This window comes from Tamandua tetradactyla, chromosome 3, assembly GCF_023851605.1.
Source record: "Tamandua tetradactyla isolate mTamTet1 chromosome 3, mTamTet1.pri, whole genome shotgun sequence".
In the NCBI taxonomy this organism is placed as follows: Eukaryota; Metazoa; Chordata; class Mammalia; order Pilosa; family Myrmecophagidae; genus Tamandua; species Tamandua tetradactyla.
In genome coordinates, this window is record NC_135329.1 from 141853518 (window position 1) to 141869700 (window position 16183).

At 38.7% G+C, this 16183-nt stretch overlaps 1 protein-coding gene across 1 annotated transcript in view; it reads left to right on the forward strand.

The window, feature by feature from the left end:
- MYO3B (myosin IIIB) overlaps nucleotides 1-16183 on the forward strand; it is a 510258-nt gene that overhangs the window by 127569 nt on the left and 366506 nt on the right. The window contains exon 8 of the mRNA XM_077151780.1: nucleotides 5866-5931. Coding sequence (XP_077007895.1) covers nucleotides 5866-5931 — 66 coding nt within the window. The remainder of the gene's footprint in view (nucleotides 1-5865; nucleotides 5932-16183) is intronic.

Genomic DNA, 16183 nt, shown 5'->3' on the forward strand with positions numbered 1-16183 from the left:
GACATCAGATAAAGTCCATAATGAAGTGTAGATTGTGCTTTATCAGTTTACTTTGGTTAGACATGTTCAGGGGCTAGGGGATATTTGGACTTCAGAAAAAGAGGGATAAGGCTTGTTTTGTCAAAGTCAACTCAAGGCACCATTCAAGGTGACTACTTGGTTCCTCAAACCCTCCTTGTTGTGAATAATTTAGTCATAATCTTCTCACATAAAAAAAGCTGTTCCATATTTGTCTAATTGTTATGCTACTTTGGGGACCAAATCAGATTTTGTTTTGGCATCATTTCCTGGTTTACTTAAAACACAAGTATATGTCTGTGCATTCATTTATATAATCCTTTGTTTAGCAAAATGTTATTGAGTGCTCTGTGCTAGGCATTATAAATACTCATATGAGAAAATGCTGTTCTACCTTGATGGAGCTCATCTCCAGAGGCGAAAATAAACTTGTGAACAAATAATTACAATAGAATATGACTGTTTCTGTAATATAGAGATATACAAGATGCAGTGGGACCATAGGGAAAGGATCAACAAAGTCTGCAGGGGAAGGCAGAAAGGTGTCACAGGAAAGCTGCATTTCAGCCAGGACTTGAAGCATGAATAGGAGCCTGCCAGGTAGACAAATTGGGGCAATTATTTTAAGCAAAGGTACATCAGGCACAAAGGCCCCTAGACATGAAAGAACAGAACCTGCTTCAGAAGCTACAAGTAGATTAGTATTGTGGCATTGGGTGAGCATAGGGAAGCGATAGAGATGAGATCGGGAAGATAGGCAGGTCCAGACCACTTGTGCATCATGCAAAAGAGTTGAGATTTTATCGTACTGGCACTGTGGATCCACTGGAGAATTTTGAGCAAGGAAATAACAAGGTCAGATATGAATGTTATGAAGAAATTCTAGTTGGCACATGAAAGACGGATTAGAGGGTGATGAAGAAGGAAGGAGGGAGACAAATAAAGAGGCTGCTGAAGCAATCTGGGTAGGAGATTATAAGTGACCGAGGCAGCAAGTGAAATGGGGTTATGAGAAAGGGATTTAGGATGTGGAATAGATTGGACTTGGAGCTTGACTGATGTATTATTTTTCTATTTCTGCCATAACCCCACAAATTTAGTAACTTAAAACAACACAAGTGTATTATCTTACAGTTCTATGAGCTAGAAATTGGATGGAGGTCTTTCTGGGCAAAAATCAAGGTATAATCAGGGTGTACCCCTTTCTGGAGGCTATAGAGGAGAATTTGTTTCCTTGCTTATTCAATTTGTTGGAAGAATTCACTTCCTTGCATTTGTAGAGCAGAGGTCATCATTTCCTTGCTGAGTGTCAGTGGTGGCCCATTCCCATCTCCCAGAGACATCTGCATTCCAAGGCTTGGGGCCCCCTTCTTCCATCTTCAAAAACCAGCAGTAATGAATCAGGACCCTTTCACACTTTGAATCTCTCCTGCCTCTTCTTCCATCTTCTCATCTCTTAGCCTCCCTCTTTTGCCTCCCTCATCTGCTTTAGACTCCCATGTGATTAAATTGGCCCCACCTGGATAATTTGTTATCATCTCATCTCCAGATCCTTAATCTTAAACATACCAGCAGTTTCTTTTGCTATGAAAAGTAACATATTTACAGATTCCAGGAATTTACCATGGACATTTTTTGGGATGGACATTATTCTGTCTTCTACAATTGGAAGTGAACTTTAAGGGAGAATGTAGAATCCAGGTTTCTAATTTCAATACACAGATGGAATGCTGCTTTATGGGAGGAAGATGAGTTTTATTTTGAACATACTGACTTTAAGATATCCCTGGGAAACAAATTGGAACCATCTAGTAAATGGTCATATGCACTGGCCAAAGGGCAGAGGAAAAATCAAGGCAGTAGACACATATTAGTAGGTTGTTGGCATACAAGGTGTGGTGAATTCTCAGTGAGTGTGTAGAATGAGAATAGAAGGGGGCTAAGAACAGAATCCTGGGAGCCAATAATATTTTAGACACCAAAGAGGAAGAGGGACTCACAAGAGAAACTGAAGAACAACCTGATGGTCTCCCATTATGGGATTCTGTCCCTTTTGGCACATCTCTTTCTTTCTCCTTTATCTGGCATATTTTCTTTCCATTATCTTGTTTTCTACCTACTCATAGAATTTTCTTAAAACTCCAGTTTTCACATTGTGCACCATGCCCTTTCAGTATGTTTCATCATTACGGATCTTTCGGCTCAGCTCCCAATATTAAACTCACTCATTCTCTAGGTCTTTTTTCAATTCAAGGTTGAAAATCAAGCAAACAAAAAGAATTTTTAAAGATAATCCAGATATTCTTTTTTAGAGTCATGCCATGGCATAGATCACCAGACTTAAGTTCAGGTACTCATCTTGGTCCAATCAGTTGCTTCCCTATTGCTCTTTCAGTTGCTTATTCTATTTCAGGGATTAGGATGAATCTAATCTGATTGTTCAGCATGTCATTTTGCTCCACTGAGGCTTTGAGAGAAGGCTGCTGACTTTATCTCCATTGTATTTGCTGGGCCCAGGATTATGATGTTGAAAATGGTCATAGACCTGTAATAGGTTCAGGCCTTTCTTCAGCATCCCCCCTTGCTCTTAGCCTCACTTAGCGCTGATATTGCCTCTGTGTTGGGGATCATCTTTATAGAAATTGAATTTTGGGTCCAAAACACAGGAATAATGTCAAGGCGGTCAAAACTCAAATCATATTTAGTCATTTACTTTAATTGATTATTTTCTTTTCTATATGGTCTTTGTATGCTTATAAACATTTTCCAAATGAAAGCTGGTTATTCAAATTCACAAGCCATTCAGGCACTTGCCATTCATACATTCCAGAGGCACTCAGTATCCAAATGCATAAGGGGAGGATGCCTGCATGTCTCTGAATCACAGCCATGCAGACTTCCTCATCACACTAAGAATATCTCTCTTCTTAAAGCCAGACCGTCTGGACTGGGTTGCAGCTTGCATCTGCAAGGTTGAGCAGAACTAATAGATACCATTATTGCTACTTAGTTCTCTTCCTGGATTGTGAGAGAACTAGAATTTATATTGCCAGTCCAAACAAAGTACTATAAAGTCTTCGATTTGTTTTTTGGCTTTCATTACACATAAATAACAGTCTTTCACTAAAGATTTCAATTTGTTGAATCAAAGTATGATGGATGGACTCCAGGGAAGACAGGTCTGGAGTGCAACGAGGTCACATGAGCATCTCTAAACCAAGTTCCTATTATGCCATGCTTCAGAGATGTTTCCTTGTGTGGGGTTCACGTGAGGCCACAGAGGAGTGGCGTAGTCTGGGAGAGTGGGCAAGTGTGAGCTGCTGTCTCTCTCCTCTGTGCCTACGGCAGAGCTTCAGTCCAGCACAGAGAGTGGCTCCAGCCTATATTTCCTACTGAGTAACAGGACTGAAAACAGAAAGGTACAGTGTTTTCTATACTTTAGTGGACATTCCCCATCCAATTCTCTGTTGAACCCTTGCCAAAGCATTCTCTAATTGGCCATGATCCTTTGCGGCAGAGAGATGCTTCTCAATGCTCGGCTGACCAAGGTCAAGCCCATTAGTGCTGTTTTAGTCAAGTCACTCTGTCTACAAAGGACTTCTTGGCAATGATTAACTGCTTTGGGGGTGAATTAAGTCATAGACAGTAGATTACTTAAGCAGCTCTTCTCTGTTCACTTGGAATTGAATGAGAATGGAATGAGTAGAAAACATGAGAGGATCAAAGAAAATGCAAACCTTGGAAAGGGTTGTTGAGATGATGGAGGATAACCTGCTAACCAAGAAATGCAAATCCGAGGCTCAGAGAGGTGAGTTGTAAGGATGTGTGGATGTATATCCTCAAATAATTGGCAACTAGTAAGAACAAATCAGCTAAACTAGTACTGAAGTAGAAGTTACGTGATGGTACTTTTATTATTTTAAAAAATTAAAAAGCAAATGCTGTTGAATGAAAAGGTAGTCTGCAAAATAACAGAAGAACAACTTTTAACTGCTACTCCTTCTAGCTGGGAACACCTCATTTTCCTTTTGGTCTTTGAATCAGAAAGATCTGAAGGACCACTAAGTTCTTGTGCAGAACAGGTAGATCATATGCTTCCTTCTTATCATTCTTCCTTCCCCCGTCATTCTTCCCTCCTACCCCTTCTCACGTTCCAAAAGAATCAAATAGTCTAGCTTCAAAATTGCCCATGTTCTTTGAACCTATCAGATTTTTACATGTCTGTGACATGGGTACATGTTATCACCTAAGCCTGAAGTGGCTTCACTCTCCTTCTCTATCTTGAGAAATGCAACCTAATTTTCAGTGGTTGGCTGAAGTTCATCTTCTTTATAAAGTTTTCTGGGACTCCACAGATTAAGTAGCCTCTTAATTATGATCCCACATAGCTTATACAAATTATTGAATTGTATTCCAATTGTGTGATGGGATAATACTCTGAAATATATTATCTCACTCAGAATTATGTTCAGCAGTATATAATGGTGGCTTAAAGAAGACAGAAGTTTATTTCTCTCTCTCCTGTTAAAGAAGAATAGAGGGAAGCAGTCTAGACTTGGTATGGTAGCTTTGCAATGTCATTATGAATCCAGTTTCTTATCTATCTATTTTGCCATAAAACTCACTTGCTTTCATTTTCAAGGTGATCTCATGCTCCTAGCCATCACATCTATGCTCCTGGAAGTAGGAACAAGGAAGGAAAAAGAGGGCATGTTTCCTCTCTTTTAAGGAAACTTTTTGGAAATCCTATACAATTTCACTTACATATCATAAGCCAGAACTCAGTCACATGGCCGCATCTAGCTGGAAGGGACATTGAGGAATATCATCTTTATTATGCAGCAATGTGTCAAAATAAAAATTGTACCAGAAGAAATGAGAGAAGAATGGATATTAGGAGACAACCTGCAATCACATTTTCTGATATTTTTCTCATTTCTGATCATTTTTGATACTTCCCATCCCTTGATTTGTTAGAACCCTGATGAAAACAAAGGTCACATATAATGGGTTTAAATTTACATTACTAATTCAGGTGTGCAGAAATATAACTCTTTTCATTTATTGAATTTGACTTGCCCACAAATCTCTAATTCCATTTATGGCTAGGGGGGAAAATATCTTCTCAATTAAAAATAATGCAGTCACTTCTGTTTTAAAATAAAATTTCTTTGGAATAACTATTCAGTCAAATTCCAGGCTCCTTCCTTCCTTTTTCTCCCACTTTCTGACCAGAAGGTAGTATGGTTGCCTTAGGGTCTTTCTTCTGTTCTCTATTCTCTTGGGCCTCTGATAATTAGTTTTATATCTATGTCTCTCTGTACCCAGGACCTCTTGAAGTCTGGGCTATGTTGCTTTCCCCAGTGCCTATTACTGAGGTTGACGTATAATAAATAGTTAAAAATGTGACCAATGAATTTATAGCTATACATTAAATGCATCGTATAATTAATTTAAATGGTACCATGATGGTCTGAAATATTCTAAAATTAAGACTACTTCTCTAAAGCCCCTAGCACTATGCTGGTAGCAATCTCGTGGCACTGACAATATTCACATCTCAGGTATAGTGATTTGTGCGCTTGCCTTGCCTCTCCTGAAAGACTTCCTAATCTATGTACCCTTCATGGCAAAATAACCTACAACATAGTAGACCTTCAATCAATGAAAATGAATAACTGAGTGAAGAGAGGCTGGTGCTTTGCAATTTACCTTCCTACCTGGGAAGAAACAGAATAGACCTTATTAGAGTTATTTAATGATATCAACATAGGCAAATTGATATTTTGGCATTAACTGAACTCTTTGTTTGTTTGTTTTTAAGAAAAAAAATCTTTTGTTTTTCAGAAATCCTCCACCTACTTTGCTCCATCCAGAAAAATGGTGTGAGGAATTCAACCATTTTATTTCGCAGTGAGTATTTCTTCCACTGAAAATTGCTTATCCAGCAAGGTCTTGAACAGTGATTGGAGAAATCTAAGCAGTGGAATTTACTTGGCACTGGAAGTTGTTATGCCTACTAGCATATGACAACACAAGATTTGTTCCAGTATATAATAGAAGATGCCTCTGCAGGATCTGAAAGATAAGGAGCTCAGTTTGACTTTTGTCTTTAATCAATTCTCCTGATGATGTGGGTCACATTTGTCTGAGAATGTACTCTGTCCTGGGACAAATATTGCCAACTTTTCTTGTTTAATGATGGAGGAGGCTTGATATCTAAAACTCTGATGCCCACACTGTAACTAGAAAGGAGACAGAATTTTGCAGTCTTAGGCAGAGGTTCTACAGCTTGGAAGTTGGTCTTTGCCAAAGAAACAGTGAAATGGGAGCAGGATTCCAATTCCCAAGATGATTAAGGGGGCAAATGGGATCTCAAATCTGGGACACCAAGTCATGGTGCCCTTACCAGGGCTCAAGGTATGGAAAACAAGATGAAAACGCAGCTGATGAGATGACATACCTAGTGGAGCTATGTTACCAGGAAGTAGGCACTAATTAGTGGGGTAGAGACATGAGCAGAACCAACTGCAGCGCCAACATCACTGGCTGAGTGCCAGGCCATGAGCTTTCGACCTGGTCCCTGGCAAATGACCATACTGGTCCCACCTTTGGGGAGGATGCTCCATCTGCAGGAAGGGACTACATGGCCTCATTTTAGAAGACTGGAAAAGCTGAAGCTCAGAGACTGCTTTAGACTTAGGAAGGCCTTGAATACTGGAATGTAAGGCTAAGAACAGAAAACAATGTCTTTGAAGAAGCAAACTATTAGAGTGCAAAACAGAATGAATTCATAAAGTATCTTGTTGAAATTGAGGAGAGAGAGAGAGACTGAAAAGTTCCTACATGTGGGGCAGGTCCCTAGACTAGGCACATCAAACCATATCCAGGTACAGGGACTTGGAAGAGATATCCCCACAGCCTGCTATATCAGACAAGGTGTTCAGAGGTTATGGGAGAAAAGAAAGAACCAAAATGCTGATAAACACGAAATAGGAAAGGACAATACAAATTTCTTTAACTTGTGCCTATTTTGTAGACTTGACTTCCACAGAGAGGCAAGGCAATGAAGCAAACTGAGTCTCTTGGTCATCTTCCTTAAACAGTCATCATACAGACCAACAATCCCTAATCCACAATTCCAAAATCCCAAGAGCTCTGAAAACTGAGTTTTTGTACTTGAGTCATTCAGCAGCAAGTCCTGACCTTAAGTGAACTGATCTGGTGGCAACACATGATCTGAAATGATGGAGGCTATTTATAGCCATTATTTACCTCACTTAATGTGAATATTCATGTATTTTGCTGCAGATATATACTTGTTTGATTACAGTGTGCTGCCCCAGATTCTGCTGGAGATGCTACACAATATACATTAATAAGTACACCAGTTTGCCTTTCTAAAACTTGATAAATTCTGAATGCCAAAACATTTTTAGCTCTAAGGGTTTTGTATAAAGAAATATGAACTTGCATTTCATTCTCATTTTCATTTTGAATGCAGCATAATCAAGCTCCTTGGAATTATTTGCTTGTCCAGTCCTCCTGGACTTATGCCATCTTCCTCAGGAGAGAGGGGCAGTGAAGACTCAAAGAACTCCTTCAGAAAAGGCCATACTGGAAGGTGATAATGCAGTTAAGGGCCAGGGGACAAGGACATTTCTTGGGCCCTCCAGCCCCACTTGATATTTCTGTGATGATTGCAAAATGCATCGACAGCAGCCACAGGGCAAGGGTGGTGATGTCAGGAGATGTTTAGAGAAACAACAGATACTTGCAGGAGGAATGATTCCCACATATGGCAGAGGAAGAGCCTCTCCCTGAGGTTTGGTTGCTGAAGGAGAAAGTAGAGGGAAGTGGAGAACTGAAAATACCTTTGTGGGTTGAGGACACAATTCAGACCACCCCAGAGAGAGAAATCTGGGGGTTAGGGTCCCAGAGATTTTGCTGGCAGAGGCTGAAGAGAAAGCTTTTTGCCTTTCATTCAATTGCTGCACACAGATACCCTTGAATGACCTTCTCTAAAGTGTTGACCTAGAAAAATTCATTACGTATTCACTATTATGCCTTTCCATACTGAGCTCCCCTTGTGCCTCTAAAATGTGACTTGACTCACAAAAGTTTGGCTTATGTGTACTTTTTCAAGAGGGTGTTTGTGTTCTAAAACCACGTATAGTATTGCTTGGATGGATTTGGGATAAAAGTGCATAACTGGTGAGGAGGGTTGGGTCTTATATGGCTGCTCACAGTATAGAAATCCCTCGCTGCTTTGATTTCTCCTTGTGGCAAATTTCCCTATTATAGTCAAATTTGAATCTGCATATTTTCCCCAAACTCTGAGAATCTCAGATGCACTCATTAAGAGTTGCTTTAGACTTAGAAAGGCCTTGGATACAAGAACAGACGACCCACGATAGAAAGTGATGTCTTTGAAGATGCAATTATTGGGGAGCAAAGCAGAATAGATTCATAAGCACCTTGTTGAAACTGCAGGAGAGGGAAACTTGAAAAGTTTCTAATGAACCAAGGAAGTAAATAGAAATTAAATAATTGTGAGCTTTGTTACTAATTTAAGATAAGGAAAAATGTCATCAATTTTCTCTTTGTTTAATGAGTTGTATTTACTGTTTTATGTTAGTGAAAGTATAATATATTATAGGTGTTCATAGGCTGTTTCCTGATCCCAGACCCTCAATCCTTTTTTCTCCATAACATTTTAGATTCCTCAGTCATGAATTCTCTTTCCACAATATTTTCTTAGAAGCATAACTCTTGAGATGATGGCCTGATTTTTATATTTTATATCTTTAGATAGGAACCTGCCCACTATACCTGAAATACATCCTTTTGGTTTCCTAGCCTAGAGGATCCCACTAGCTTAGGTTGCCATTACTTGGTTTACCACATGCAATTTGACTTCACTATTTCATTGTATTTATTCAAATCCCTCATTAAATATAAACACTGGCACTCACTGGGTTGGAAATGTATATTTAAAGAGAGAGTTTTGGTTTGCTTTTGTACTTACCTTGCTCATTTTAGTAGGGAAGGGAAATAAGTGTGGAGGATTGAAACCTTCAGATTAGAAGTTTTTCATTATTGGAGGAACTGAGGCAAGGAAGATGACTATCTGGTAATTTCAGGAAAAATGTTTTTAGCCTGAATTATCCAGATAACTGTCTCAATTCCTTTTGTTGACCAAGTATTGTATTCATGTAAACTGAACTAACTCTCCCTAAAGATTAAGCAGGACTAGAAATTTCTTAACAGCTTCAAAACCTGTATTACCCTGTCCCCACACGACTGCTGTTCCTTAGCAGAGTCAATTCAATAATTTCAGCCTTTCCTAACCATGTGGTCACCACTGACCAAAGGACCTATCTGGGTTCTCTTTGACTGCTGCAATGGTGTGAAAGGATCGATCTGCGGCCAAGTCATTATTACATGTAGACAGCAGACAGGGCATGTGTGTGTGTGTGTGTGTATGTGTATGTTGTATATATATATGTGTGTGTGTGTGTTTGGTGTGTGTCATGTTGTGTGTGCATGAGAAAGAGAGAGAGAAAGAAAGTGGGTGAGAGAGAGAGAATGTGGAGATGAGTGTGGGAAGGAAGGAACATGAGTGCCAGGATGTGGTTTACTGTTTTTACATTTGTTCCCAGCTTTCTTAATATGCAAGGAGTAAAGAGATTTCAAGAAGGACTGCAATCTATTATTAAGCTTGTTTGGGAGGTTGAAAGAAAAGAAAATTCAGCCTGTTTGGTTCTGAACCTGTGGTTGTTAGTGATAATTGACTCATTTATATGTATTAGTTATGCATTTGTCAAAGGATGACTCCTGACAGCTTAGTATGATAAATTAAAAGCAGTGCTCACATAAATTCTGCACTGCTTTTTATCCATATGCCAGGACCCTGCCCTATGTTTTTTGTCACCTCTGTAATGTGTGGTCGGTTTTGTGAAGATTTCATTATCAGCCCTTTCCCCTTTGGTTAAATCTATTTGCATAACAAGTTTATCTGGTTCAAATACTAGCCAGGCTTCTGCTTTGTTACAAGCCTCCATTCAAAAGTAGCCCTTTGATAAGATAATAATTTTCCATTTCCCAGCTTCACCTTGGTCCTAATGTATGTCCCTTTGTTTGTTTTCAAGTTCAAACTAATTTCAGATTTTTGGATTAAACTGCAAAAATAGTCTCCTAGCTATTGCCCAAAAGGTATCTATGCTTTTTCATTTTGCCTCTAAGATTTTTGGGGTTTTATTGGGAAATAGATTTAGGACTTCATCATCAATGGATCTTGAACTCATTGGTGAGACAGTAAAGATGGATTTCTCTTGGTTAGGGGCAAATCACCCAAAACACCATGGCCACTCATGGTGGACTTAATGGTGACTTGAACTATCTGGTCACAAACAGATACATATATATATATACTTGGATTTCTTCCATTGGCTGGCTGGAGCAGCTAAGTATTGCAGGTGTGTCAATTTCCCAGAGTTGGTATCATGGATAAGTCTTGTCATTTAGTCATGAAATGTTGAGGCAGCCTTCCCTGTCCCTCCAAATAATACTCAAATAGGTACAAGCAGTTGTGCTGAATGTTAAAAAGGTGAGATCACAGGCTCTATAATGTCAATGAACACACACTTGCAATGATAAGTATCCTAACTCAGTAACTGATTAAGTCCCACAAATATTCTTGGCCTCTTAAGTCTTGTTGGATTCTCAGGAAACCAAGTGAAGGGTTAATATGTCCAGGAGTAGAAGGTTACAATAACCCTTATTTACATTACTTCATAAATTGGTAATTTTAATTAAAATGAGCAGCAGCATCTCCAGTGAGAGACTCTCTCCATTTTAGATTTATTTAGCCAATGATTAGCTATTATGCCTTCTTGAATTAATTAGCATCTCTTGAGCTACAGGGAATTAGCAAATTAATAAAAAGTCATGGAGAAGTTCAAAATTTAAAAAAAAGAATTCTAGTTTAAGACCTCCAAATTCCCCTTTCCCCTCTTGCTGTATGTTGATCAATACACTTATAAATGCAAACTGACTCTTTTCTTATTTTGAAAAATTGATATTTTTTTCCCTTCATGAGAAGAACAAATAAAGCTGTGCATTTCAAGGTTATATCTCTCTGAAGAGTATCTAATTTAGACTACCTAATAGATCATCTAAAGACACAGAGGGCCTCATTTGATCTCACTTGTACACCCCTTATAAGCTAAGCCAATAAAATCTGATTTTCTCATGATATAAATCAAGAAGTGGTTCAGTGACTTTTGAAACACAGCACAGTGGCCACAAACCTGGAATATACTGTTTTCCTAGAAACCCTGGCAATGGGAGAGAAACGAAGTAAGGAAAAGATACAGTCAAGTGAGTAATCCAGACTCTAGTGAGCATATTCTGCTTACTTTCTGAGAGATGCTGGTTTTAGAGCTTGTGAGAAAGTAGATCTGTAGCCAATGCTATAGATTTATTAGTGCTTGTGACACACTGTGTTAGCCAAGGCCTATGGCGGCACTGTAGGTTAGTTTAAACGATGTTCTGTATCATTTCCCCCATACTGGTTTTTCTTTCCTTTCCTTCTTCCTTCTTTTAAATCATACTTGATTTTCATAAGTCAACCAAAAGGAGGCTGTAAATGAAGTTAACAGAAGCGATGGTAAGCTCTATTCTGTTTACATAGGCACACACCGGGGGTGTCGTGGGCACACACACCTGGCACGGTTTGTCCCCTTAATGTTAACAGTTTGTGTTGGTGTGGTAACTTTGCTATAATTGATGAAACAATTTTATTATAATTATGCTATTAAGTATAGACCATACTTTACATTAGACTAACTCCCTCTTGTAAGAAGTGAGGAAACTAAGATCAGTTCCTGAACGTGCTCTGCTCAGCCTCCAGAGGAGGCAGCTGTGGAAGAGGGGGGCTATTGTGTTTGCACCCAGCTGTGTCACTAGCTGTGCAACCTTGGGAAAAATATTTAACTTCCTCATTTTTCAAATTGGGGCTGAGAATACACGCCTCACAGGATTACTGCAAAGATGAGATTATGTGATATTTATACAGTACCTGGAAAATGAAAACAATAGCTAACATGTAACTCTTACTCATGCCAGGTACTAGTCTCTATACTTGATATAATTTATTTAATCCTCATAATCCTCTGAGACAGTTCTAATATTATCCCATTTTACAGAAATTGAGGTACAAAGAGATCAAGAGGCCAAAAGTCACAGCTAGTACCTGGCAGAGCTGAGATTTGAACCCCAGAAGATTTGTTCCAAAGTTCATGCTCAGCTGGTGGTGGTGATTATTTTTACTACCCTTTGCATTTGGTCTTTCCCATTATTCTGAACTTATTCTACTGGGTGTGTCACATCTCCATAGAAACAATCCAATCAAAGTTTTCCCACAAGAAAGTTCCCCAAAGATCTGTCCCCACAAAATTGGATTAAGAAAAAGAACATGGCTTTTCTAGGGCACATAACATCTTCAAACCTGCACACATGCCCTTCTCTTTCTTTGTCTGAATTTCATTCTCTTATAAAGTATTCCCCAAAATGAATAAATAATAAAAAGAATAAAATACTCCCATAAGATGATTAAGATCCACCCTGGGCCCTCAACTGAAGTAACCTCATCAAAAGTTCCTACTTACAATAGGTTTACACCCAAAGGAATGGATTAGTTTTAAGAACATGATTTTCTGGGGTACATATAGTTTCTAATCACCACACTCCACCCACTGAATCCCAAAAGGACATGTTCTTTCCAAATGCAAAATACATACATCCCATTACAATATGCCAAAAGCTTTAAATAATTTCAATAGCAATGCTAAATACAAAGTCCCATCAAAATTGGTTATAGGTGTGGTCTGTCCTAGGGCACAATTCCTGTCTGCAATGCACCTATGAAACCTAGAGAACAAGTTATCTGTCCCATGTATACAAAGGTAGGACAGGCATAGGATATACATTCCCATTCCCAGAGGGAGAAATTAGAAGGAAAATAGAGGATGTGGGTCCCAAACCATTTCAGAACCCTGGAGCGCATACTCTATTAGACTTCAAGTTCTGAGAGTCATCTATGAAACATTATTTTGTTCTTTAGGCTTTGTAGAGTGGCAGCCCCACTTTTTCCAAGGGCATCCCTACCTTTTCGATGTGGCCATGCTCTCTCCACATACTGGGATTGAAGGCGCCAACCTCTGGGAACACTGGGGTGACAGTGAGAATCTTTGCAATCTCCAGGTTATAGGTTCAACATTCTCAGAACAGTGGGGTGGCAGCCAGACTTTCTGCAATCCCAGGAGAATATGCACCATACTCTCTGAAGGCTGGGGCAGCAACATTCTTCCTGAAGAACTGGGCAGAAAACCTGTCTTCTCCAGGTGCCAGGCCTATTCACCCTTTCCACACACATGGGTAGGTTTTCTCTCTTGACCTGAGAAAATGTCTTCAGTCCAGGCCTCAGCTTCTATGGTTCTACCTTTAAAGTCATTTATCCTTCAATCTGTCCCTTGTAGTTCAGGCTGGCAGTGGTTCCATTCATAAAGATCTTGCAAAGAACTTGTTGGTATTGTATGTATTACACAGGGGATCAAACCATTAGACAAAAGAACTTTCCATGCATCCTTATTTGGATAACTGTATTTCCAATTCTGACTTGCACTGAAATCTATGACTAGTTCCATATTCAGTTAAACCCTCACATGGTACACTATTCTCTGGGGACTCACTTTCTGGAAACTCAAAATTTCCCATACCAGCAATATCTGGTTTCTTTGTGCCCAGAATTTTCATTCCCAGCTTATCCTTTTCCTCTCACATTTTTCCATAAGCTGCAAGGATAAGTCAGGCTGCACTTTCCACATTCAACTTCAGATTTTCTTCAGCTAAAAATCCAAGGTTGTCACTTTCAAATTATGCCTTCCATCTGACATCTGAACTCAATTTTGCCAAGTTCCATGTCACTTTAAAACAGGATCACCTTTCCTCCAGTTTCTGATGACACATTCATCATTGCTGTCCAAGGCCTTATGAGAAGTATCATTACTTTCTTATTTCTAAAAGAGTTTCTTCAAAGCAACCTAGGCCTTTTCTATTAAATAGCTCACAATTCTTCCAGCCTGTATCCACTACCCAATTATAAAGCCATTTCCACATTTTTGGTATCTGCAATAGCAGCACCATACTCTTCTTGTATTGAAATATGTTTTAGTTTGCTAGGCTGTTGAAAGCAGATGCCAAGAAATGTATTGACTTAACAATGGGAATTTGTTAACTTTACAGTTTTGAAGCTGAGAAAAATGCCCAAATCAAGGCATCATCAAGGCAATGTTTTCTTCCTGAAGACTGGCTGCTGGTCATCCTTGACTCCTTCGCCACATGTCAAGGCACATAACAGCATCTGCTGGTCTTTCCCTTCTTTTTTTCTCATTGCTTTCAACTTCTTGCTTCCATGGCTTTCTCTTCCTCTCTCTGTATTCATCACATTTAAAAGGGACTCCAGTAAGAGGATTGAGACACATCCTGAAATGAGGTAGACTTGTCAAAAGGTCATACTTACAATGGATCCACACCCACAGGAATGGATTTAATTTAAGAACATGACTTTCTGGAGTATATATAGCTTCAAACCACCATGACATTCAAACTAGAAAGAAAGAAGTCATTTCTCCCTATTTGCAGATATCATGAACCTATTCATAAGGAATCCTGTAAAATCTATAATAAAGTTAGTAGAGCTAATAAACAAGTCCATCAAAGTGGCAGGTACGAGATCAACATGCAAAAAATCAGTGTTGCTTCTTTGTACTAGTAATGAGCAATCTGAAAGGGAAATAAAGAAGAAAATCCATTTATAATAGCAACTAAAAGAATCAAATATCTAGGAATAAATTTAATCAAGGATGCAAAGAACCTATACATGGAAAACTTGCTGCAAGATGTTAAAGAATAGCTAAATAAATGGAAGGACATTCCATGTTCATGTATTGGAAGACTAAATATTGTTGAGATGTCAATTCTACCTAAAGTGATGTACAAATTCAATGCAATCCCAATCAATATTCCAACAGTGTTCTTTGCAAAAAAATGCAAAAGCCAGTCACCAAATTTATATGAAGGGTAAAAGGACCTAAATATTCAAAATCAATGTGAAAAAGAAAAACAAAGTTGGAGGCCTCATACGTCCCAACTTTAAAATGTATTGCCTAAAGCTACAGAAATCGAAACAGCATGGAACTAGCCCAAGGACAAACACAGACCAATGGGATTGAGTTGAAAGCTCAAAAATATACTCCCAAATCTATGACCATGTGAGTTTTGACAAGGGTGCCAAATCCACTCAATGGGGAAAGAATAGTTTCTTCAACAAATGGTACTAGCAAAACTGGATATCCATATGCAAAGAATGAGGATGGACCCCTATCTCACAAAATGGATAAAAATCTAATTATAAGAACCAAAACTATAAAATTCCTAGAAGAAAACATCTTCAAGACCTTGTGTTAGGCAATGCTTTCTTAGACTTTACACCAAAAACACTAGCAGCAGAAGAAAACATAGATAAATGGGACTTGATCAAAATTTAAAATTTTCATGCATCAAAGGATTTTATCATGAAAGTGAAAAGACAACCTACAGAAAGGGAGAAAATACTTGGAAACCACATATCTGATAAGGATTTATTATCAGAATATATAAAGAACTCCTACAGCTCAACAACAAAAAGACAAACAACCCAATTAAATATGGGCTAAAGACTTGAACATACATCTCTCTGAAGAAGTATTCAGATGGCCAAAAAAGAAAAAAAAACTACATGAAAAGGTGCTCAACATCATAGCCATCAGGGAAATGCAAATCAAAACCACAATGAGATACCATTTCACATCCACTAGAATGACTGATATTAAAAAATGGAAAATAACAAGTGTTGGAGAAGATGTGAAAAAATAGGAACACCGATTCAAGTTTGTGGGAATGTAAAATTGTGCAGCCATGGTGGAAAACAACTTGGCAGTTCCTCAGAGAGCTAAACATAGAATTACCATTGATCCATCAATTCCACTTCTAGGTATATATATGCTCTGGTTTGAAAGGATTTATGTACCTGAGAAAAGCCAGGCTTTAATCTTAATCCAGT